Here is a 23732-nt window from a genome sequence, read left to right as displayed (position 1 = left end):
CGGATGGCCATGCCAGCTGATTCTGGCACACAGGGCTCTGGCTGTGGGGCTGTTTAATTGTGGTGTAGACATTTGGTGTCAGGCTGCCGCCCAAGCTCTGGGACCCTCCTAACCCCTCAGAGTCCTAGAGCCTGGGCTCCAGCCCAAAGGTCTATACCACAATTAAACAGCCCTTTGGCCCGAGTCCTGTGAGCCTGAGTCAGCTGACATGGGCCAGCTACAGATTTTTAATTGCAGTGTAGATATACCCTAAAGGACATGGTATCCTAAAAGCATCATGATTTGAGATTAAATGAAGAGTGTCTAAACTAGCTCATGGTTTGATCTAAGCTAGGTCATGGTTAAGTGACTGGGTTAGTAATACATCCATTTGCCAATGGAAGGCCTCAGGTGGGGCTGTAGCTGTCTGATACATCGCACTAGCATTACAGTTTCTTTAAGGAAGAATCAGGCTTCAAGGGATACCTGATTCAGATACAGAACAGATTCTGGAGGAGGGCTGTAGGCCTAGAGGGATTCACAGACTAATTTTAGAATGGCATCACAAACATTAGGTTGTTATTCATTATTCTGAGTTGGCTCCTGAGTCCCAGACAGTGTTTCTTTAGCCACCTGGCTCCTCTGAAAAAAATGGTTTTAGGATTTCCATACATTGCTGCAGGTAAGAGTCTCTAATTTGGAACACGGATTGTTATTCCTGGCCGCATCCATTTCTTGAGCAGCTTTTTCTCTTGGGTATAGAACAGCCCCCCATGTACTTTGCGGCACACTAGGCCTAAATTCTATAGCGAGGTCTCCAATTGCTATACCACAGTGGCACCAAAGTCTGTGACAATGAAATTTCTGCTGGAGATTCAAGTATATTCAACATCAGACATTTTTTATTTAATTAAATGTGAAACTGAATAATACACGCAGCACAGAAGCCATTGCATTATTTTGATGTTCATCTTTCAATTTTGGAAGGTTTCTGACATGTATTTTACACTGCCTCTGAATTTACAAAGATGCCATAAACACTTTATCAGGAAGGGAAGATGGAGGTTTTTTGCAGCTAATGAGGAGAAAGTTGCGGCTTTTGGTACCACATTAAGGGATGAGAAATGATTTGAGTTAAAGACATGCAGATGCACTTTGGGATTTTGGCAGTGCAATCCCATTTGTGAGTGATCTGAGTTTTGTGGGTTGGTGAGAGTTAACTAGTTTCCTGACCCAGAAATCCTTGTCAATAACCATATTCCTCTTTACATTATTTTCCCCAGTATATCCAAGATCAATAGGTAGAACATTAGCTGGATATTGCTATTAAAATGGTCAGAGTGAACTAGTTACCATTGCTGATATATACATAGTGGTATTAGGTTTCAGACATAACTCTTCATTGAGTTGAACAGGAGCAGTCCAGACCACTGAGAAGAATTACTGTCTGTTTGCAGGCTCAGGAAGACAACACTGAATCAGTGAATTCAGAAGGTTTCATATTCAATCCTATGGGTTAGAGCATGATTCTGTGGCAGGGGATAGATGTTATAGACAGAATCACAGAAAACACAGAGCCCTGAGCATAGATTTCTCATCACCCTTCTAATCTTAGTCTCTAAAGGTTTGTTATCTTCTTCAGAAGCTTTCCATATTATTATTATTATTATATCAGCAGAGGTGTCTTCTTACCCCTTCCATTAGTCCTCTTCCACTAAAGGGTTCATGCCACTACAGACCTGTGAAGCTTTTGCAGTTAAGAAAGGTACCAGAAGAACTACAGATTACATCCAACGCTATTAGCACACACATCATCTGTGAAAAGGTAACACAACACCATCAGCCCTCAACTTTGTCACCCACCAGACCGAGTGTGCAGGTGTTTCAAGGACCTACAGTCCTCCTTTTGAGGCTTGCAGGCTTTTAAGACCTGCTCATCATATTTCTGCTGTTCTTCCCAATGTCACTAAGATTCCTCTCCCCATCTTTAAGTTTCCTCTTTCCTTTTGGGTTGCCAGCCATCTGAGCATATCTTCAGTATTTTGGGGAAAGAGAGCTTCTGCAGTTTGGTGAGGTCATCAAGGCAGTTGCCTCTTCCCATTTCCTTTTTGTGGCTGCATCCCTTTTCTCAATTCTCCTCCACCTGTCTTCTATCCTCCAGGCTCACTATGTTGTTTTCTTCTTCAAATAATTAAATGTTTTGCTTTGCTAACTTTACTACTTGGTTACATGCTTCATCCAGCTATTCAGCGCCTCACACGCTTAGCCACTACTCACCTGTAGTTAATTAAAGATGCACTTGAACAAAATTACCACCTTCTGAAAACCCTGAGAAAGTTGAGCTATAGCCTTACTGGTTTCTATGTCAGAGAGTGAGCAAGGTGAAAATGATCAAACTGAAATCCCTGTGCTTTACTGAAATCTAAACTCCTATTTTCATTCCTTTTAATGAGGTCACACTCTCTGGCTGAGAAACCAGCTCAGCTGAGCTTTCCCAGGATCATGGGGAGGTAATTTTATTAAAAAAAGGCATTAATTACATTATTAAACAGCTACCTTCCCCCCAGAAATCTCACATGATTTGCTTTGAACTTTACAGCAAAGCCTTGGCAGTTCATCTTTAGCACCTGGAAACTAACTTCATGAAAAGTTTTAAGACCTTTTCGTGGCTGCTAGTGAGTGCCATGCCAGGGACAAGGGTTGGTTTCTGGCCACAGGTAAGTGGACAGGTTGGGAGTATGAGATAAAGGAAGTCCTGACCCTCCCTCCTCCCCCATGCAAAAATCTCCCCTCCTTCCTTGTTTGCCTTCTTGACACTGAGGGCACGTCCACACTAAAAGGTGTTTGCTGACCACGTGTTAGCTAACACATGGTAACTAACATGAAGTAAAATCCTAGTGCAGACAAAGCACTTTGTAGCTGTCACGTGTTAGCAGGTTGAGATAAACACTAGGTGCCTGGACTTAGCTAATACATAGTAAGCAAACATGTGAACTTCTAATGAAGACAAGGCCTAACACATGACCTGGTCCCCTTATTCAAAATTCCCAAACCTTTACTCAGTCGGTCAGCCAGCAGAAGCGTCAGAATGTCAGGCTTGGAGTAGGGCAGGACCAGTATGAATAAGGCAAGCGGAAAAAGAACATGGAGGCAGGTGAGCAGGGTGAGGTGGCATTCTGCTTGGGAGCATCTTCTGGTGCTCAACAAAAGAAGGGCTGAGGGAAAAAGGTAGGGAAATGGGAGGGATCTCATTATGTTTAGAGAAGGGAGAGCAAGAAGGCCTAAGGAGAGAGAAAATGGGCTTTGGCTGGGTTGGATGGATGGGAAGAGCCACTGAAGAGAAGTAACCTATTCTTCAGATGCAAAATTCTCAGTGCAAAATACCAGAGTACCATAAATTCTTCAGTGGTCTAAGGGTTAATGTTCATGTGACAGGGATCCTAAGATAAGTCTACATTACACAAAGGGGGAAAAATCGAAGTTTATAATTCAAAGAAATGGGAATTTAAATAGTTTCTACATCTATTTAGATAGAAGACTGGTGGACAAAACTGAATATTTTCTCTTTCTCTCTCTCTCTTGATTTAGCCTAAGGGCATGTCTATACTGCAATAAAACACCTGTGGCTGGCCAATGTCAGCTGACTCAGGCTCGCAGGGCTCAGGCTGCGGGGCTTTCAAATTGCAATGTAGATGTTCAGGCTTGGGCAGAAGCCAAGGGGGAGGGCCCAGAGCTTAGGTTCCAGCCTGATCCTGAATGTCTACACTACAATTTCATAGCACCGGAAAGCTAAGTCAGCCGCAGGTGTTTTGATGCAGTGTAGTCATACCCTAAACCAAAAGAAGAGAACCACTCAAACCAGCAGAAGGTAAAATTTTTCATCTGCACATGAAGTCACCTCTCTGAGCCACGTTTATAAAGGAAGCCATAGTTAGATGGAAAATCAGCTCATAGTAGGAGAGCAGTGTAGTTCCCACGGGTGATTACTGAGAAAAGAACAATTGGCACAGTGTTTAAGTACAGCACAGAGTAGGCAGGAGATAAAATGTGATGCAGTTCTGGTCTGCATGGAAACCAAAGGCTAATCAGCTGGTCAGCATGATTTAGGACAGATTCCTCTATTAAAGTGCAAAAGGAAACTTATATCACTTATCACCTCCTTCTCTGTACTTACAGTAAAATAAAGGTCTGAATGTTATTTTGTTTCTTAAAATGAACCCTTTTTCAAAGGTAAATGCAAGCTATGTTAATCTCTGGGCTTCTTTTGAAATTCTGCGGATCACTTTCCTTTGCGTCTTCCCTCCCTTTTTGCCTTCTACCTCTCCTGCCCTCTCTGTTTCTTGCAATCCCCTTCCTTTTTGTTCTTCTTTCAAAGTAGTAGGATGCTAATATCTAAACTGCATTGTTAAATATATTCACCTAAATTTGGGTCATTGCTGATTACGTACTCTATGTATCTTATGACTTTTAAAACAAAACTTGTATTTTTGGACAATATAAGCACTGGACCCAGATGTACCGACACTTTTTTCTTAACCTGTGTATTATACAATGTTTTAACATTAGAGCTCCCACTAAGTCAGTCAGCAACACAGAGGTGATGGAGTGCTTCAGAGAGGCCTGTGTACGGGGAAGGGAGTGGGGGATAGAAAAGAGTTTTCTAGAACTCTCCCTGAATTAGGGGAGGGATGCCCTTAAAAACGAGCTGACATACACATTTCCAGAGTAAGTGTTAGCAGCTGGAGAATCAGAGGACAGGAGTATTAAGGTAACAGGCTACACCACTGCTTCCTGTACAGAGGAAGTGTATCGGGGAGATTTATATCCATGTCCTATTTATGCCTGTTATGTAACCTTCAAGACACAGAGGAAATTGTCGAGGAAGTCTGCACAGCAGAGCTGTGTACACTCCTGTATACTGATTTACACTCATCATCTGAGACCTAGGGCCCGATTCTCCTCTTTTTGTTGGTGAAATTGGTTCCTTGAAATAAAAGGAGCTATAAAACTGATGTAAATAAGGGGAGAACCAGACTCCTAGTCTGTGTAGGGTCTGAGGTATATTAAGCATATTGAAGTTGCACCTTACAGGCCTCAGCCCCATTGTGATAGGCACAGTACAAGCACATACCAATATGATCCCTGCTCTGAAGGGCATACATTCTCAGGCTAATTAACTTCCAGTGCTCATGATCCATCAGCTCAGGCATTAATGCCAGAAGTGACCTTTATGATCACCTAATCTGACCTCCTGCACATTGCAAGCCACGGAACCAAACCCACACCACCCCTGTAATAGATCCATAGCCTCTGACTGAGTTAGTGAAGTCCTCAAATCATGATTTAAAGACTTCAAATTCCAGAGAATCCAACATTTGCTCCAGTTTAAACCAACAAGTGACTCATGTCCCACGCTGCAGAGGAAAGCAAACACCCCACAGGGTTTCTGCCAATCTGACCCGCCGATCAGTTAGACCCCGAGCATGTTGGAAAGACCCTCCAGCCACACTCCTGGAAAAGAATTCTCTGTAATAACTCGGAGCCCTCCCCATCTAGTGTCTCATCACTGGCCACTGGTGAAATTTGCTACTAGCAGTCACAGATGGACCACATGCCACTGTAGGCAGTCTCCTCATACCATCCCCTCCATAAAGTTATCAAGCTCAGTCTTGAAGCCAGTTAAGTGTTTTGCCCCCACTGCTCCCATTAGAAGGATGTTCCAGAACTTCACTTAAGTATGACTGTACTAGTGAGTGCAAAAAGTGCATAGAAAAAATAAAATTCAAATAAAAATAAAATAATTCCTAACAGTAACAGGAAACTGATGATTAGAAGCAGAATTTGTTGGCAATGACAAATATTTATAAATATAACCTTTAATATTTGGTTTAAGTGCTTTACTTACATTATCTTCCATATGGAAATGTCAATTTAATTTTTATTTGCTGCTTTTTATTTTTTAGTGCCTCACTGGGAAAATTTTACATAATGAAAGAGGCTCTCTTGTCAATTTCCTATTTCTTTTCTATGCTACATGCGGAAATTAGTGTTTAATTTTGATGCAAACCGTTAAAGTGAAATAAACATTGCATTCACCATTACCATTTTCCCTGCAAGCTTCCTCTCATTCTCCTCAGTTCAGGGACAAAGTAAAACCATGCCACCCGGAAAGACAGTTGAAGTATTCAGGGGACAGTGCAACTGGAGAGACAGTTTGTGTCACTGTATAGATGGGGGCACTGTGATTTTTAAATGGATAATGATTTCCCCATGGATTAGTCCAGCAGCAACCATCTGGAAGCAAGTATTTCTTCAGCAAAACATTATTTTCATAAACCTAAACTGTAAGGGCACACGATGTTGCAAAAGGTTAAATGACAAATGGTAGGGACAGTTGGACATAGCTACATTACTCATCAGTCCAATTTGAGCAAAACTCACTCTTGTACAACAGCAATATCTGTCAAGGTTTATAGGATTGGTACCTAACTAAGTTTGAATAGAGTACATATTCCTAGTACATCACCTGTTCACAGAGAACAGGCACACTACTCCACAGGATAGTAAATGTCATATTGGTATGCTTTACTTTGCTGGATACTACAACACACAGGGTGAAATTTCCAAAAGCGTTTAAGTCCAATTTTCATAAGTGTCTAAGTCACTTAGGAGCCTCAATTCCATTTTCAAAAGTGTCTTAGGCACTTATGAAAATTGGACTTAAGCGCTTTTGAAAATTTTACTCATAGGTTTTATTTAGAACATGTCATATATGCCAATGTTCTTGCAAATTTCTTGATAAATGCATTAATTAGACCTCAGACTAATGAATCTGTAGCTTAATTTACATTTTATTTATTTAAGACATGACATTGCAAGATGTAAAGCTTGTCAGCTGCTGAATGCCCTCAACACCACTGTAGTCTGTTCTCGTCTAAGCACCACCTAGGACTGGGCCCCTATATAGCACCTTTGGTAACAAAACCTAAAATAACGACAACAAAAATTTAACAGCAATATACTCTTTACCACAGATTTCTTATGCAATTAAATGTCCAGATGCTGAATAAACTTTTGAACATGGAACGTGTGCACTTTATTAAAAAAACTTTCTCCCACAATTGGTACCATAATCATGATGGAAGAGACATCTGTCCCATATCCATTAGGAAGAATACGTGTGTGCATTCCCACAGGAAAAGGGAGTAACAGAGTTTATGGACAAAGGGTATGCAGAGGCAAATCTGGGTAATTTGCCAATGAGTAATATAGATTTTTTTTATTAAGCAGAAAATAATACCTTTAAAAACCCTAACCTAATGAATAAATCAACTGTCTTCATAAAAGAAACGTTAACTGCCATTTTCCAAACTTTATTTTAAGGCATACAGAAAAAATATTTGACAAATGTGTATGCAATTTATGTCATGGGCTGCTAATTGCAGCCCTTCGGAATCCCTCTCAAAAATGGTAATGCTCATTCAATACAATCTGTGATAGGAAAAAATGAAGCTTGAGTTATAATGCACAGTGCGGCAGATATATTAGCTCCTTCTGGCCTTTGGCAAAAAAGAGTAAATGAGCCATCAGTGGAACCCAAAATGGCAGCCAAAGGACATTTTAGATTCTTATCTTGGCTTCTGGTACTCTAATTCATTTCCAAAACATTTAATTTCTAACTGATTCTGGAGTTTAATGACAGGATGCAAAGGACTGGTTCAGGTTGCAGGGCATTCCATCAAGGTTTTAACAATAAATCTTTCAGGTTGCAGAATCTTTATGCACTTAGCACTGATTTATCGACACTGGCAGAAGCAAGTATTTCAAAGGCAACATTATATAAAGAGATGAATTCTGCCTTTGTCAAGTGTTGGAAAGAGCAGTAAATTATATTTAAAAATCAATTCCTAAGGATACGCGAGTAATAAAAGCATGGTGGGTTTATCTGTTTGGTCAACAGGCAAAAAACTGTATCAATGTACAATTTTGTAAACAACAAGTAACACTGGGCATACTTTGCTATAATAGGCATGTTCAATTTCTTGATTGCTAACAATTAAAAATGTCAAAATCATGTTGTTAAATATATAGATTGACTTGTGAGAGGCCCATTAATGTTAAATTGAAACACAATATGCATACTGATGAATATCCAACTAGCATATATGTCATAGTATACTGGATTTTTATTTTATAAAATTAATATTAAAACTATTATAGCTTTGTTACTGCTGTAAAGCAGAGAGATGCAATTTTATCCACTGCACAATTCTTACTTGTGAGGAAAAAAGCATAGTCTACTTATATATAAAACGGAAATATTTATATATAACTATATATATATAACTATATATATATATATATATATAATTTTATTGGTATTAACAGAACGCAATACCATACATTGAGCCAACAGAAAGAAAACATTTCAAAATACATTTTTAAAAGTATCTCTCCATAAGATAATATGAAATATCAAGTAATTAGCATTGACATTATTACAATACACCCGTAGCCAAATATATAAAGGAAAATCCACATTCTAATCACAGAGATAGAGGCAAACATTAACTCACAGGGGAGCCAGAACATAATGATAAATAACAATATTGGAATCTACTTTGAGTGACATCCAGACAAATACTGGCCCCAAAACAACCCCATGGAGTGTGAGTTCTATACAGAGAATACTTGATGCCTGTTCTGTGAGGCAGCATCACTCACATGTAAGTCCTAGAAGATAAAGAGGATTTGTAGATTGTATCTGCGGAGTCTAATAAATCCCAGCATGAGGTATCTTCTCCATCACCGTCATCCAAATCAGTTTCAGTGTGCCCTCTGATAATTCAGTATAAATCATTAAACATATATTAAGTCTCCAAATAGTCTGTACACACCTTGACTTGGAAGAATACACTTAATTTAGTATGATACAGCAAGTTAACTCCTTCACTTAAGTGAAGTACACTTAAATTATATTAGCTTTCTCTGCTTTGCCTGAATGAAGTCACTGAAGTCAATAAAAACAACAGGATTTTATAGTTACCATAGCTGATCCCTCTTTAATTCCTTGAAGTCTGCAGAACACAACTGTGTGTCATCAGAGCCCTTCCCCTGCCATGACCCTCTTCCCCTTCTGTTCTCCTATGCAGGGGGCAGTATTTTCTGCAACTGCGCTCCACGTAGACAGGATATGATTTTGTGCCTAGTCCCATTGTGGAAAGGATGCATTCTTCAAAAGACTGGTAATAGGTCTGCCCCTTTAACACTTTCCTGGAGTCCCCATATCCAGACATTTGGTTGTCTATGCTTTAAAATGTCTGTTCTTTTATAAACATCAAAGTTATTCAAGAAGAATTAAACTTTCTGAATGGAGGCCATTAGGTTGCTTGCAAGAGGCTGAAGTTGAGTCTTCGTCGTGCCAATTCTCTCCGATCTAAATTCTCTAATCATTAGTTTATCAATCTGAGTCCAATCAGTTCAGTGCCAAGAGAAGTGGATCCGATTTGGCATGGAGAGGTTCTATCAACTCTCGCAGTGTATTAGCCTAATATGATAAAGCAGTGATACAATATGATGAAAGAACTGTGACGTGCCATTATTTCCATATCATATTAGTATATTAGAAATATCATGCAATCTTGATACAAGAGAAAATAGCAAATATGGCAAGATTTTCATAAGGTTTTAGCACTACAGTGCTTTTCTTGTCTGCATGCACGTGTGAGCACAAGGACATGGCACTGTTTTGGTTTTATACTATGATCCTTCAGAAATTTCAGTTTCTGGTGCACACAAGCTATGTAGGAGTGTGCAGTTTTGCATTTTCAATTTGCATAGACACTTTAAAAAAACGGAATGAAGACCAATTAAAAGAAGATCAAATAATCTAATGTATATCTACTTCCTCAGTGTAGTCTGTTTTAACCTGGATTAGCCCATTTGGCAAGCACTGGGAGAGGTCATGGGAGTGAGGGTGGAGGAGAGGGGGATCTACCTCAACCCTCTTGAATGTACAGGGCATACACAAACATGTCCTACCAACAGCTAATTATGAAAGAGCAGAAGTGGTGACATGAGATCTGGCTCATTTCACTCTCCCAACTGGAGACCCAGTATTGTGAAGTTATGAGTGGAAGATCAGAAATAGGGACAGGCCATTTCATTTTACCTAACTTTTGAACAATTGATGTTAGTGTGGGGTTCAAACATCATCACACTCCTGAAACTTATTGGGTCTGTGCTCTTAGAGGGGAAAATACTAGCATATAGTAAAATTATATAAATAGGGTTAAAACAGCTGCTTCAAAAGCCAGGCTGGCATAAATAGATATGTCTATTTTACTATATGCTGTATGTATTTTTATACACACATACATATACACACATATATACATATACAAACAAGTTTTGCTTTTTAAATTTAATCACTCTGGGAAAGGGCCCCTGGATTTAAACTACACAGAATAAAAAGGTTTGTGAATATAATCTAGCTTTACTAATATAGCCAAAATGTAATTTAATTGGTGAGGTTCACCCATCCCTTTTCAGGGAGAATTTTTTTCCCCAAAAGAGAACACCTAGGATGGGAAGAGGAGACAAGATCAGGAAGTTCTGCTTTTACACTTCAGCGTACAGCAGATCACCAGGGTTGAATTAACAGAAAAGAGCTACTACTCCAACAATGGAAGAGAGATATTAACACAAATCCTGGACGGAAAGAATGATAGGCCCATTTAGTTCATCCCCAGTCTTCTCAAAGGAAAAAAGTGTCTCCCAATAGGTATAAAACTGAAATGCTATGGGGCTCTAATGGAGCTGCATTCTATCTTTAAATTCTTTGATAGTACTATTTCACAACTAGCAATTGTGCAAGCTATTCTGTATGCCAAAGCGGAGGAGGGGGAGGAGAACAGCTCATATAACAATAACCTGAGTATTGAAGTCTATAGGAGTTCTTACATAATCTATTGTCTAAAATAAGGAACACTTATCCTGCTGCAACTGCAAGTAGTAAAAAAAAGATTTCAAAACTTGCATGACTAACAATCCATTTTGATCAGGTATATTAAACCAGAATCCACTTTACTTCTGCACACAACAGGCTGATCTTGTTTGTTTGTTTTTTTTTTTTTTGAGGGGGAAGGTTGCTTGAGTGGGGAGTGAGTGGGACAGAAAATGGAAACTCCTCAGACTTCCATAAGAGTCTGAGGAGTCTGCTGTTTCTGTATTGCACCATCATCTCTGAAATCTCACATAACTGGGTTCAGGATGTCAGCTGGGGTATCAAAGGAGAATTCTCCTTCATTCTCCTGACATTTTACCGGAAATAAGTTGACTCTTTGGACTTTGCGAAATACAGCAGGATTCACTTACATTACAACAAGGCTGCATTAACTACTGGATATCTAAAATCAGTTCTTTTATGTACCCTAAGTAAGATGGCTGGGAAATCCGACATGCTTTTATAGGAGGGCCTTCCATGTTGACTGTGTCCCCCTTTTTGACTGGCAGAGTGCACCATGGCCTTCTCTGGTTGGTGGCACTGGCAGAAGACATTTTTATGGAGCTAGAATTCAATTACGTTTTCAATTAGAAGGTGACAAATTCCTCAAAGAACTTTTAGCAAGAAATTCCTATGAAGAGGCTATTCAGTAATGTTTTTACAAGAATTGTGGTAATACCATCATTAAATGGTAAGTTCCTTTTTTGTCATGCTTTAGATCTACTATCACAGTTCCATTATTAGTTCTTCACAGTGTACTATTACAGAAGTGTGAATATACTGCAGTACTATTTACTCATTGGCTGTTTAAAGGCAATCAAAATGAAAACTCATTTTTATAATTATTAAGCATGCTTGGGGGCTAAATAATTTATTTTACTACTTTACAGTAATTGCCTTTAAAATCACAACAGATGCCAGTGTGTAACCCCATATTAATAAGAAATATTGTGCTAACTGCATTATGAAGTGTTCATAAATATCAGCTTTTTATGGCAGGCACTGTATGATGTTATCATAGAATCATAGAATATCAGGGTTGAAGGGACCTCAGGAGGTCATCTAGTCCAACCCCCTGCTCAAAGCAGGACCAATCCCCAACTAAATCATCCCAGCCAGGGCTTTGTCAAGCCTGACCTTAAAAATATCTAAGGAAGGAGATTCCACCACCTTCCTAGGTAACGCATTCCAGTGTTTCACCACCCTCCTAGTGAAAAAGTTTTTCCTAATATCCAACCTAAACCTCCCCCACTGCAACTGGAGACCATTACTCCTTGTTCTGTCATCAGCTACCACTGAGAATAGTCTAGATCCATCCTCTTTGGAACCCCCTTTCAGGTAGTTGAAAGCAGCTATCAAATCCCCCCCCCATTCTTCTCTTCCGCAGACTAAACAATCCCAGTTCCCTCAGCCTCTCCTCATAACTCATGTGTTCCAGTCCCCTAATCATTTTTGTTATATTAAAGCAGGACCAATCCCCAACTAAATCATCCCAGCCAGGGCTTTGTCAAGCCTGACCTTAAAAATACCTAAGGAAGGAGATTCCACCACCTCCCTAGGTAACACATTCCAGTGTTTCACCACCCTCCTAGTGAAAAAGTTTTTCCTAATATCCAACCTAAACCGCTCCCACTGCAACTTGAGACCATTACTCCTTGTTCTGTCATCAGCTACCACTGAGAACAGTCCAGAACCTCTTTGGAACCTCCTTTCAGGTAGTTGAAAGCAGCTATCAAATCCCCCCTCATTGTTCTCTTCTGAAGACTAAACATCCCCAGTTCCCTCAGCCTCTCCTCATAAGTCATGTGTTCCAGTCCCCTAATCATTTTTCTTGCCCTCCGCTGGACTCTTTCAAATTTTTCCACATCCTTCTTGTAGTGTGGGGCCCAAAACTGGACACAGTACTCCAGATGAGGCCTCACCAATGTTGAATAGAGGGGAACGATCATGTCCCTTGATCTGCTGGCAATGTCCCAACATATACATCCCAAAATGCCATTGGCCTTTTTGGCAACAAGGGGCACACTGTTGACTCATATCCAGCTTCTCGTCCACTGTAACCCCCAGGTCCTTTTCTGCAGAACTGCCACTGAGCCATTCGGTCCCTAGTCTGTAGCGGTGCATGGGATTCTTCCGTCCTAAGTCGGAAGAATCACTTCACCCTTTTTCAAACAGAAATTTACTTCTTTTCTTCCTCTAGCCCCGGAGAGTTATTCTAGCTAGGGAGTGGGGTGGTGGGAGATAGGTTGCTTAATTTTCTTTTTGCAAATCATTCACAAACTGACTCTGTATTCTTTTTTTCATAGCATTTGCCAAATAATTTAAACAAAGACGTTTCAACCTATAAGTTCTTTCTATGTGAACAGTTCACTTTGGTTATTGCTATTCGTGGTGTGTGACTGATCACCTAAGTCACATGTTATTGCTTCTGTTCCCTTGCAAGAGATCAGCTTTTCAGAAACAGGAGATCAAACGACACACAATGGACAAGAACTTTTTGTTCAAATAAACATGAGATTTGCAAACATTTTGACAATTAAACCAGTTGTAGTTCACATATAACAATTAATATACTCCGATGAGAGACAGTGAATTGATCTGATCATATTTATTCATCAATTATTAAAACAGTTCTAAGGGCAAATGATTCCTCTAAAGTGATTACACAACCAAAACTGCTTGCTAGAAATCTTTGAAGATCCCTACAACTACTGGAAAAATGTAAGAAACATGTGGTAGTGATGTATTTGGGCCAGTTCGCAGGAGTTGGAGGTCTAGTCCATATCAAAAGTGGCTGCGCGAGAACGAAGACACAGGATTGTATACGAACCCAGTGAATAAGACAGAAGGAATTTTCAGTCAGGTCCCTTAAATAGTTGGGAACGTCACAAATTTTCCAAGAATGACAACAAAAAAGAAAGCAGAAGGTGAGCAGAAGATTTCCACCTGTGGGAATTGATTGGGAGTCACACTCAATAAGGGAGCTTACTGAGACATCAGATTTTAAAATGACTTCAGTACACAGAGTTCTAAATGAAGGGAGGGATGTAGAAGGTGAAAGCCATCATGCAGATTGCCTCTCTTTTCCCCTGTGAGAGTTGCACACAGAAATGAGGGCACACCAGCAGTCATTAATGAGCAGCTATCTTGAGAGAAGCCTCACTTTGATGTGATTTTTAACAAAACGCATAATACATTACTGCAGTTTTCTGGGAGCACACCTTTCAAATGCAGATGTTATGTATTTTAATTTCTAAACAGATTATAATCTGAATAGTAATACCTTGCTTCTGGTAAATTTTCTTATTAACAAAGAAGTATACGGAGTAATAGCAGGTTTACAGAATTTCCTATTCTTGGAGTAAATACTTAATCTGCAGAAAAGCAAGCCTGAACTCACACTTTCTAGTGAAAACCACTGAAATACTAATTGCACCTTACATCTGTTTTCTCTCAGTTAGCAGTGTATCAGTGTGTGTATGTATTTCTATCTCTATCTCCATATTCACAATACAAACAGATATAGCACTCTGAGCTGGAGATTCTGTTCATCATCTGTTCCAATAATTTAACCATATTTCTAGTGCATTTATGTATATGCATTAAGAGCCAAATCCTGTGGCTTGAGTAACCAAGCTGACCTAGCAATGAATACAGACTTTGGGGAAAGAAACACACACACCATGAGCGGATTCACTGCTGCTTCTGCAGCTCTAGGGCTGCTGTAACTCCCCCTCCACTGGGGGAAACAGTCAGCATGTCTGAGAATTTTGTTTGAAAAGCTATTCTGACACATCTAAACTCTTCTTGATGAATGCTGGCAGATTTATAACCATTCATTTTTAAGAGTGGAAAGCCATTGCAATCTTCAGGCTTGTTTAGGTCAAACAGACACCTGCAGAGACAAGGGCTGCTGGATGGTACTTGCACAGGAGTAAATGAATGAGGAAGGGCTTCAATGACACAGCTAACACTGCCTTTCAATACCCTGCCAGGAGAATTAGCATACTCCAGAGAAACACATGCTGCACAGCATCAGTGAGTTGTTTGGAGAATGAGGCTTACATGATGAGGAAGTAGTGGGTCACAGGAGTCACACAGCTCTGGATAATGCCTTATAGAAAGATGCTACTGCATTAAATGGTAAATGAATTGACCTTGCCCAGATGGAGCAAGGAATGTGGAACACCCACTGCTGGATTATGAAGGAACATACTATCTTGCATATAGCAAGTTCCATCCTTTCCAATATTACCTGTCTTTTTAGAATTTTCTGTCTCCTTATTGAACTAAAAATAACAAAATAAGAATAGCAAAAGGGAACTTACTAAAATTTACAATACTGGGAAAAGCAGGACTGATCTCACAAAGCAGTGAGGGTGGTGGTTACATTAAGAAATGTATACTCATCATTTCTTCTTGTATAAATTTAAAAATATTTCCTTTTCCTTTTTGTGGAGACAGAAGCAGGAAAGAAATCATGGGTCTGGCTCAAAAACATGGCGATCCCCAGGGAGCGCCTTTTCTTGTTCAGTTTTTACTGAGGTGGGGTTACTAAATGCTTTCTTTTTTACACAAATAAGTATCGATTCTTTCCGTACTCCCATATGTAGTTTATATATCCAGAATGATTTGGTCCCCCTCTCCATCTTTCAATAGCAAAAAGCTACACTAGAAGAATTTGAGAGTTGCAAAATGAAGCCCTCAGAACACTGGCGATGCCAAAGTTATGGTTGCCTGTCTAAACTTAGCACTACACGCTTGGGAATACACACTGCAAAACAGCACACTACTTTTTCCCACATGACTCCTGCCTTATTCAGTATGTGGGCAGGTTTGTGCTCTGCGAGAGTGAAATTCATCCCTGCGCAGAGGATCAGCACAAGATATATGCACCTTTTAAGGCCACAAAACAGACCTAAGTAGGACTACAGTGGGGATTAGGCCTCATGCTGGCCCTCTGCTCGGAGTGAATTTCATTCCAAATTAGTGATTGATATTTATTTTTATACTTATTGCTCCATATGTGGCCTCCATGTCTAATAGGCTGCACACCATCCAATAATATACTAAATGAGGTTGGTGTCTTGCAGACCCAGACCTCATTTACACTTCAGCCCTGTTTCCTTCATTACAAGCTATTTTATATAATGGGCAGAAATGTTTTTGTTTTACTCTCTCTGTTCCTGAAAACAGCGGAATAGTTTTTGGTTGACTGCAGAGGAGCCCCTTGACTTTACTGGTCATTTATGAAGGTTTTAATAACTGGATAACTCACCAGCCTCAAACTGGTGGAATGGCAGAACTATTGCCAGCCCCAAATGGTGGATGTTATTATAAGCAGGGCAATAGTTCTGCCATTGCTAAGGCTGAGACCAGCTTTCTGTTTAAAGCCTGATTCTTCCAAGTACTCTAAAACCTACATCCAATAAAAGGTAGGGATTGCTGGAAAACAACAGTTCCAGTTCATGAAAATTTCAAGGTTTAAAAATTTGGTTTTGCTCCAATGTTAAACAAAAATGTGACCTTTTGAAAATTTTCATGAAAAAACATGATCTCTCTCTCCCTCTCTCTATGAACAGCCAATTATCTGGCGTTTGGGGCACTCACCTGGGATATGGGAGATCTGAGTTCAAGCCCCTGGTCTGCCTGAATCAGAGCAAAGACTTGAGCTTTGGTCTGTCACATCCCAGGTGAGTGCTCTATCAACAGGTATTGGCTATTCAAGGGTCTCACTCTCTCAATTCCATACTGGACCTGACAAACCTTCCTGATGAAATTTTTGCTGAAATCAATACATTTTCACAAAACATTTTGATTAGACTAAATGCCATTTTTTGACTGAAAATAATTTTGTCAGAAAATTTTCAACCAGTTCTAAAAATTGGGTGCCTACCATGCATTATTTACAGAAACTATTATTGGTAGATGTGCAGAGTTCTTTTCAGTTTTGGTGGGGCTTCTATTTTCTTCTCAGAATTATGAGGATTCCACCATTTTTTGCTTATTTTGTGTCCTCCTGTCCTCAGCTGAACAGGTTTGAGTTTGGGGCAAGCAACTATGCTGGGAGCATGGGAGGGGTCTTCTTTATGCAAGACCAGAGCATTTAGTAACTTTTCTAAACTAGCATGGATGATTATTCCTAGATTCAGGAAGCCAGCTAGTTGGGAAAATAAAAACAGCGTGATTGCATAGAGTTTGGCAAATGTTCATTGTTATTTGTATATGTTTGTATACGTAAAGTTATAGGCATTACCATGTAATTGGAAGAACAAGTGCAGGAAAGAGGGAGCATGATGATGTTCATGTATATTTGCATATGTAGAAAGAGCACAAGATGCTATTTGGATTCTAGTTGTCCCTTCTCTGTAAATTGTGAATTCATAGAGTGGTTATTGACCTTTCTGTATATTTCTGTACATTCCATCCTCTAGATTCCTCTAGGAAATGACTTATGTATTTCAATATGATTATTCTCACTTATGAGAATTCCAGATTATATGCAAAAAGGCTATATTTGGAATGGAGGCCAATGCCAGTTCCAATATCAGCATGAGCTGAAATTAGTCAAATTATCTGTGACTGCCTGAAGTTCAACTTCATTTTACCAAAACCTCTCTAGTTTACACACTGGATAGATCCAATAGAACACACCCTCTGAACTCTTCCTGCCCCACCCCCACCCTGTGCAGCAGGCTCAACAATTCCAGCATACTTATCCAGTGTCCTGATTAAACCACAGTTCCAAATTGAGCCCTCATTTGTGTTTCGAAACTACTCTAATGCTTTGGACTTGAAGCTTGGAAATAATAAAGAGAAACCCTCCTTATTCATTTTGTTCTTTTCCATGTGGCAAACTTATTTTTAACTTGTATTCTCTCTAATATAGTTGAATTTAATATTGAATATTTAAAGCTAATTAGTGCTATTATCATAACAAAAAATGCTTTTTACAGATGCTTTACTGATGTCAGAATAATTCTGGGAATGTTTTTTAACTCCCTGGGAAAGCCAAAGGAACCACAAAACTTTGTGGTTTTGTACATCCAGCAAAAGAATGACTATTTAAAAAAATATCTTAGTAATGAAAAGGCAAATTTTAAAAACCCTCATATTTAGAATTTGAAGGGCAGATTACATCAGGTTTTATATTAGACTATTTCAAATGTGTTCTGCAGAGCTTGAAAATGTCTGGGTCTAAAATTAGATTGATATGATGATACCTGGAATGAGAGCCTCGCCATGCTCCAGACCCCTTTATGCTATGTAAAAGGGAGGCAGTGGTGTAAAAGGTCTCTAAAAGCCCCAGTTCTGCCCCCTGGATCAGCTCAGCATCAGGAGGGACTATATTGGCTTAAAGCTATTTTAAGTCCTCCCTTCCCTTGGGCTGAAAGTTCTGTGTTGTTGTCAGGACCCTGGTCTCACACCCAGACCCACCTAGGTTTTCAGGAAGCAGCTGTGGCTGTCATGCCACATTGATGTGTTGGATTACCAGCAAATTCACAGTCTTGGGTGGGCTGGATACCAGGGTTCTGCAACTAGCTTCCTGATTGGCCATGTGGTCTTGGTCCTGATTGGCTGGGGACTATATATAAGCTTCCTGCTTCCCTTCCGGCATTGTCTGAGCAACAAGTTTTTTCCCACTAGTTGCTGCTTGGACCTACCTGACCCTGCCTTGCTGCCTCGCCTGACTCTGTCAGCCACCTTGCTGTATCTTTCCATTGGACTGGATCTCCTGGTGATCAGACCTCTTGGACAAATTCTGACCACTGATCAGGACTTCCTTTTGACCTGCCTCACTCCTGAGCATTATAGCATTACCCTTTGATTTCCTTGCGGTCTTGCTCCTGTTCCAAGGAAAGGGGGGAAAAGGGCATGGAAACCACCAGGGCAGCATTGCTGGCGCCCGCCAGAATATCATGTCCCTAGGAGCAGATCGCCCTCCTACAAGAAAACCAAGCCATATGGGTCATGGTGGACTGGCTCCAGGCGAAACCCTCATCGTTCAGGAATGGATCACAGAGAAGCAAATGGGAATGTCTTGCCCAGCCTCATGGCTTGCAGCCCCCTCAGTATCCGAGCCCATGGTGCCTTTACTGGAGCAGTATCTGCAGCAAGTTTTGTGGTTTTGTAAATCGGTGCAGGGTCCTATTTATGTTGAAGGCCCATGTCTGTGTGACGGACCAAGCTGAGGTAGGCCTCGTCATTAGCCTCCTCACTGGTGAAGCCTTGGAGTGGGTATCTCCTCGTTAGAACAGGATCATCCTCAATTGGTAATTTGGGACTCCTTTCTGAGGGCTTTTAGAATGGTTTTCAATGATTCCTACCAGGCCCTCATTGTGGAGGCTGCCCTACGGAGGCTCTGTCAGGCCGGGATCACCAGCATCATATGTGGGTTGTTTCCAATGCTTGGCAGCAGATATGGCTTGGAGTGAACCGGCCCAGCTGCATGAATTTCAGACAGGCTCAAGTTATGAGATAAGAGATGAACTAGCCCCCATGAAGCCACCCCCCCTGCACAGGACTTGACACCGCTATTGAACTTTCTTTTCTGATTGACACACAGCTTAGTGAGTGGCGACACGATAGGAGAGAGGATCCAGTTCAGGTCCAGGCTCTACCTGCAACCCCCCAGCCTGAGCCCACATAGGTGGACTTGGCATGAGTTCGGCTTCTGAACAGGAACGCTGGTGATGACAGAATATATGATTTTTCCTGAGGCTACGTGGGCCATGTGTTACCTGCCTGGCAAAGGCCCCGAACTGTGTACCTTTGGGAAACACCACCGCCCAGCCTCAATAAGAAGGGGTTAAGCTTAGGTTACATAGAAAACTCCACTGGGCAAAGTCTTCTAGATCATCCCCTCCAGCCACCACTCTGAGTTTAGAATTCAGGACAAGCTGTTCTCCTCCAGTGAACTTTGACTCTAGGGCAGGTGATAATTTCATGGACACCACTGTAGCCCAAGTACCTGGTCTCTCCATACAGCCCAAGGCTGCTACTGACCTGGTCAAGATAGTCAATGGCTCACTGCTTGCATCTAGGTCCCAGAACAGTGGTTTCCTGACTGATGGAAGCAGTAATTGGTGGATACCATAAACTCTTCAGTTTAGCCAATCTGGTCCACATAGTTTCCTGTCATACTTGGAAACCCGTGCTTGGCCAAGCATGGCCCAAGTATCTCCTGGCAGCAGCACATTGTGATGTTTAGCTTGGAGTACTGCTGAACCAACTGCCACTTGGCCCCCAGGCTGAAGCTTTCAAAATCCCCATCCAGACACCCCACCCAGGCGCCAGGTGTGGAGGAGGGTACATGGGGTCAAGCAGCAAAATGGGCTTCCTTACTTCTAGGGTCAGCTGTTTCTCTTCCAATGAGATACCAGAATTTTGCAGATGTGTTCGAAAAACAGAATGTTTAGACATCCTGCCACCCATTGTGAATACAACTGCCTGATGGACTTGCAGTCCAGTGCTAAGATACTGTTGGGAGAATTTATGCTCTATATCTGAGCCTGAACTGGAAGCTCTTAAGGAATATATTCATGAGAATCTAAAAAAGGTTTTGTTCCATAGTCCACCTCCCCAGCTGGGGCCTCTGTCTGCTTTGTAAAAAAGGATGGATCTTTGAGACTGTGCGTTGACTACCGTGCCCTGAATAAAATCACCATGTGAAATCGATATCTACTACCCTAATCATAGAATCATAGAATATCAGGGTTGGAAGGGACCTCAGGAGGTCATCTAGTCCAACCCCCTGCTCAAAGCAGGACCAATCCCCAATCAAATCATCCCAGCCAAGGCTTTGTCAAGCCTGACCTTAAAAACTTCCAAGGAAGGAGATTCTACCACCTCCCTAGGTAACGCATTCCAGTGTTTCACCACCCTCCTAGTGAAAAAGTTTTTCCTAATATCCAACCTAAACCTTCCCCACTGCAACTTGATCATGGAGCTCCGAGACCAAGTAAGAACAGCTGGACATTCACCAAGCTGAATCTCAGGGAAGACTTAAATCTAGTCAGCATCTGGCCACAAGATGAGTGAAAAACCATGTTTTGAATGTGATATGGCCATTTTGAACAATTGGTGATGCCTTTTGGACTTACCAACGTGCTTGCCACTTTTCAGCACCTGATGAATGATGTTTTGTGGAATACGTTGGATTACTATGTGGTTACTGACCTAGATGACATTTTAATCTATTCTGAGCATCAACCCATGCCTGAGCAGCATGCGAGCAACATATTAGGAAGGCTTTGCCAATACCGACTCTATGAAAAACTGGAAGACTGTGTCTTCAAGCAACCCACCGTAGAGTCCAAAGGAGTCCACATGGATCCCTGGAAGGTAGAAGTGAGCCGTGATTGGGCAATGACCTGAAACATTTGGGAAATCAAATGCTTCATTAGATGTGCAAACGTTTATAGGCACTTCATATGGGATTACTCTCAAATTCTGGTTCCCATAACCTCCTTGGTCAAAACCCACGAAATTTTTCCGGATGGCAGAAGCCCAACGTGTTTTTGAATGCCTGAAAAAAAAATGTTCACCACTGCTCCCACCCTCAGGGACCCTGACCGAAGTCAGCCATGCATTCTCGAAACTGATGCCTCCAATGTGCCATCAGGTTGTTGCTGTTGTACCAAATAGAGTCTCTAGAAAGAGCTCGATCCCTGTGCATATTTCTCTTGAAAACTCTCCCTCGCTGAATGTAATTATGCAATTTCAGATAAGGTGCTGCTGGTCATCAAGATGTAAACTGAAGGCACTACCTGGAAGAGACAAAATGCCCTGTGCAGGTATATACCAACTATAAAAATCTGGAGTGCCTGAGCTCCGCTACAGCTTTGAATCAATGACAATTAAGCTGAGCTCTCTTCTTCTCAAGGTTTGATTTTACCATCACATACTTCCCTTGCACTAAGAATGGAAAAGCAGACACCTTCTCCAGAAAACAAGAGCATACCAGTGACCCTAGGGAATCCGATGTAGAGTCACCCTGTGTCCTGAAACAGCATCACTTCCTTGGAGTATCACTGCTATCAGATTCAACGGCAACCACATATTCTGCTCTTCAAGATGACTCTTTTGCCCAGAGGCTCCGAACCCCTGATACCAACCCCCCGGCTGAAGTCACACAGAAGTACAGACTTCTTTACCTTCAAGGACTTATGTCAGATCTTGCGACACACCTGTGTCCCTACAAAGGTAGCTCGAACTAAATCCTTTGGGATGCTAATAGCTGCTGAGACCCTGCAAGGCCTTGATCACCATGGACTTCATTGTCGAATTCCCCTAATCCAAAGGTTGCCGTACTATACTAACAGTGGTGGGCCAGCTTACAAAGATGGTGCACTTCATTCCCTGAACACAGCTCCCCACCACTGAGGATACCACCTGTCGCCTCATCTCACCACCATGGCCTCCCAGCCCACATTACTTCAGACTGGGGACCCGAGTTTGTGTCATGGTTTTAGAGGACAGTATTCCCCTTACTAGAGGTGTATTTCCATACCTCAACTGTCTGTCATCCGTAAACAAATGGCCAATTGGAAAGAATGAGCCAGGTACTGGAACCTATGATGCTGCACAAATTTCCACCAACATGACTGGGCTTCATTGATTCCACATGCAGAATTTGCATATAATAATGGACAACTCCTCAATCATATGAGCTTGTTTTTTTGCTAACTACAGTTTTCACCCTGCACTGCCTATGGCACCCGCAGCCTTGAATCTGATACACCAAATCCAACAAACCCAAGAGGGGGTAGGGTGACATCTTGATGCTGTCAAGATAATTTCAAGCATTATGTTGACTGTCACTGACAGGGAGGTCCCATTTTCATAGTGGGACAGCAGATGCAGCTATCAGGTAATCATCTCAAGGCTGGCCAATCCATCCGCACACTAGATCACCAATATGTAAGTCCTTACCAGATCTGCAGACAAATCAACCCAGTAACCTTTAAGCTTTGACTTTTCCCATCCCTGAACATGCATTCTGTATTTCATGCTTTCCTCCTTAAACCCCTCTCTGACAATCCCTTCCTTAACCCAAAACAGCCCTCCCACCAAGTCAGATTCAGGGACAAGGAGAGTATCTCATCCACGAGATCCTATATTCCCAGATATGCAGAGGAAAGTTGTGGTACCCTCATCGATTGGGAAGGATCAGACCTGTGAACCAGCTCACCATGTACACAGCCCTGGAAAAGTGAATTTCTTCCACAGGGCACACCCAGTTAAACCCAAGCCTGCGGCACCCTGAGGTCACCCCAAATGGGGTAATGTCAGGACCCTGGTTTCAAACCCCAGTCTCAAACCTAGGTCCACTGGGTTTTCAGGAAGCAACCTTGTCCCTCATGCCACACCAATGCACTGGATGATCAGTAAGGCCTTCTTAATTCGCGATATTGTGGAAATTGTAGATCCTGCAATATTAGGCTTCCACGGCAATTTTGTCAGCCCAGGATGGCTGGTGGCCGGAGTCCCACAGTCAGCTCCATGCATGGCGGGGCTCCTGCTATCGGCCCTGGCCCGCAGGCACTCTCAGCTCCCACGCGACTGGTAGCCCCCTGTCAACCCTGCTGTTAGCCCCATGCATTAATGACTGTAATATAGTTGCAGCAAAATGTCAGGTTATCAAAAATATTAGCAGGCATAACATAATACTTGAGCATTTATATCGTTCCAGCAAATTTTTCTTAAATAAATAGGTTGTCTCTGGCTTTTCCAAATTACTGCAATT

The 23732-nt window shown here is 41.4% G+C and overlaps 1 protein-coding gene across 7 annotated transcripts in view; it reads right to left on the bottom strand.

The window, feature by feature from the left end:
* Positions 1-23732, bottom strand: part of CNKSR2 (connector enhancer of kinase suppressor of Ras 2) — a 375664-nt gene that overhangs the window by 10463 nt on the left and 341469 nt on the right. Inside the window, exon 21 of one of the 7 annotated variants that reach the window (XM_074968102.1) lies at positions 8439-9526. The exons of the other annotated variants lie outside the window; for them this stretch is intronic. Coding sequence (XP_074824203.1) covers positions 9522-9526 — 5 coding nt within the window. The 3' untranslated portion in view covers positions 8439-9521. Of the gene's footprint in view, positions 1-8438; positions 9527-23732 lie in introns of those variants that run through there. 7 annotated transcript variants of the gene reach the window in all.

Source organism: Natator depressus, chromosome 1, assembly GCF_965152275.1.
Source record: "Natator depressus isolate rNatDep1 chromosome 1, rNatDep2.hap1, whole genome shotgun sequence".
Lineage (NCBI taxonomy): Eukaryota > Metazoa > Chordata > Testudines > Cheloniidae > Natator > Natator depressus.
This window is presented reverse-complemented; position numbering and strand designations above follow the sequence as displayed.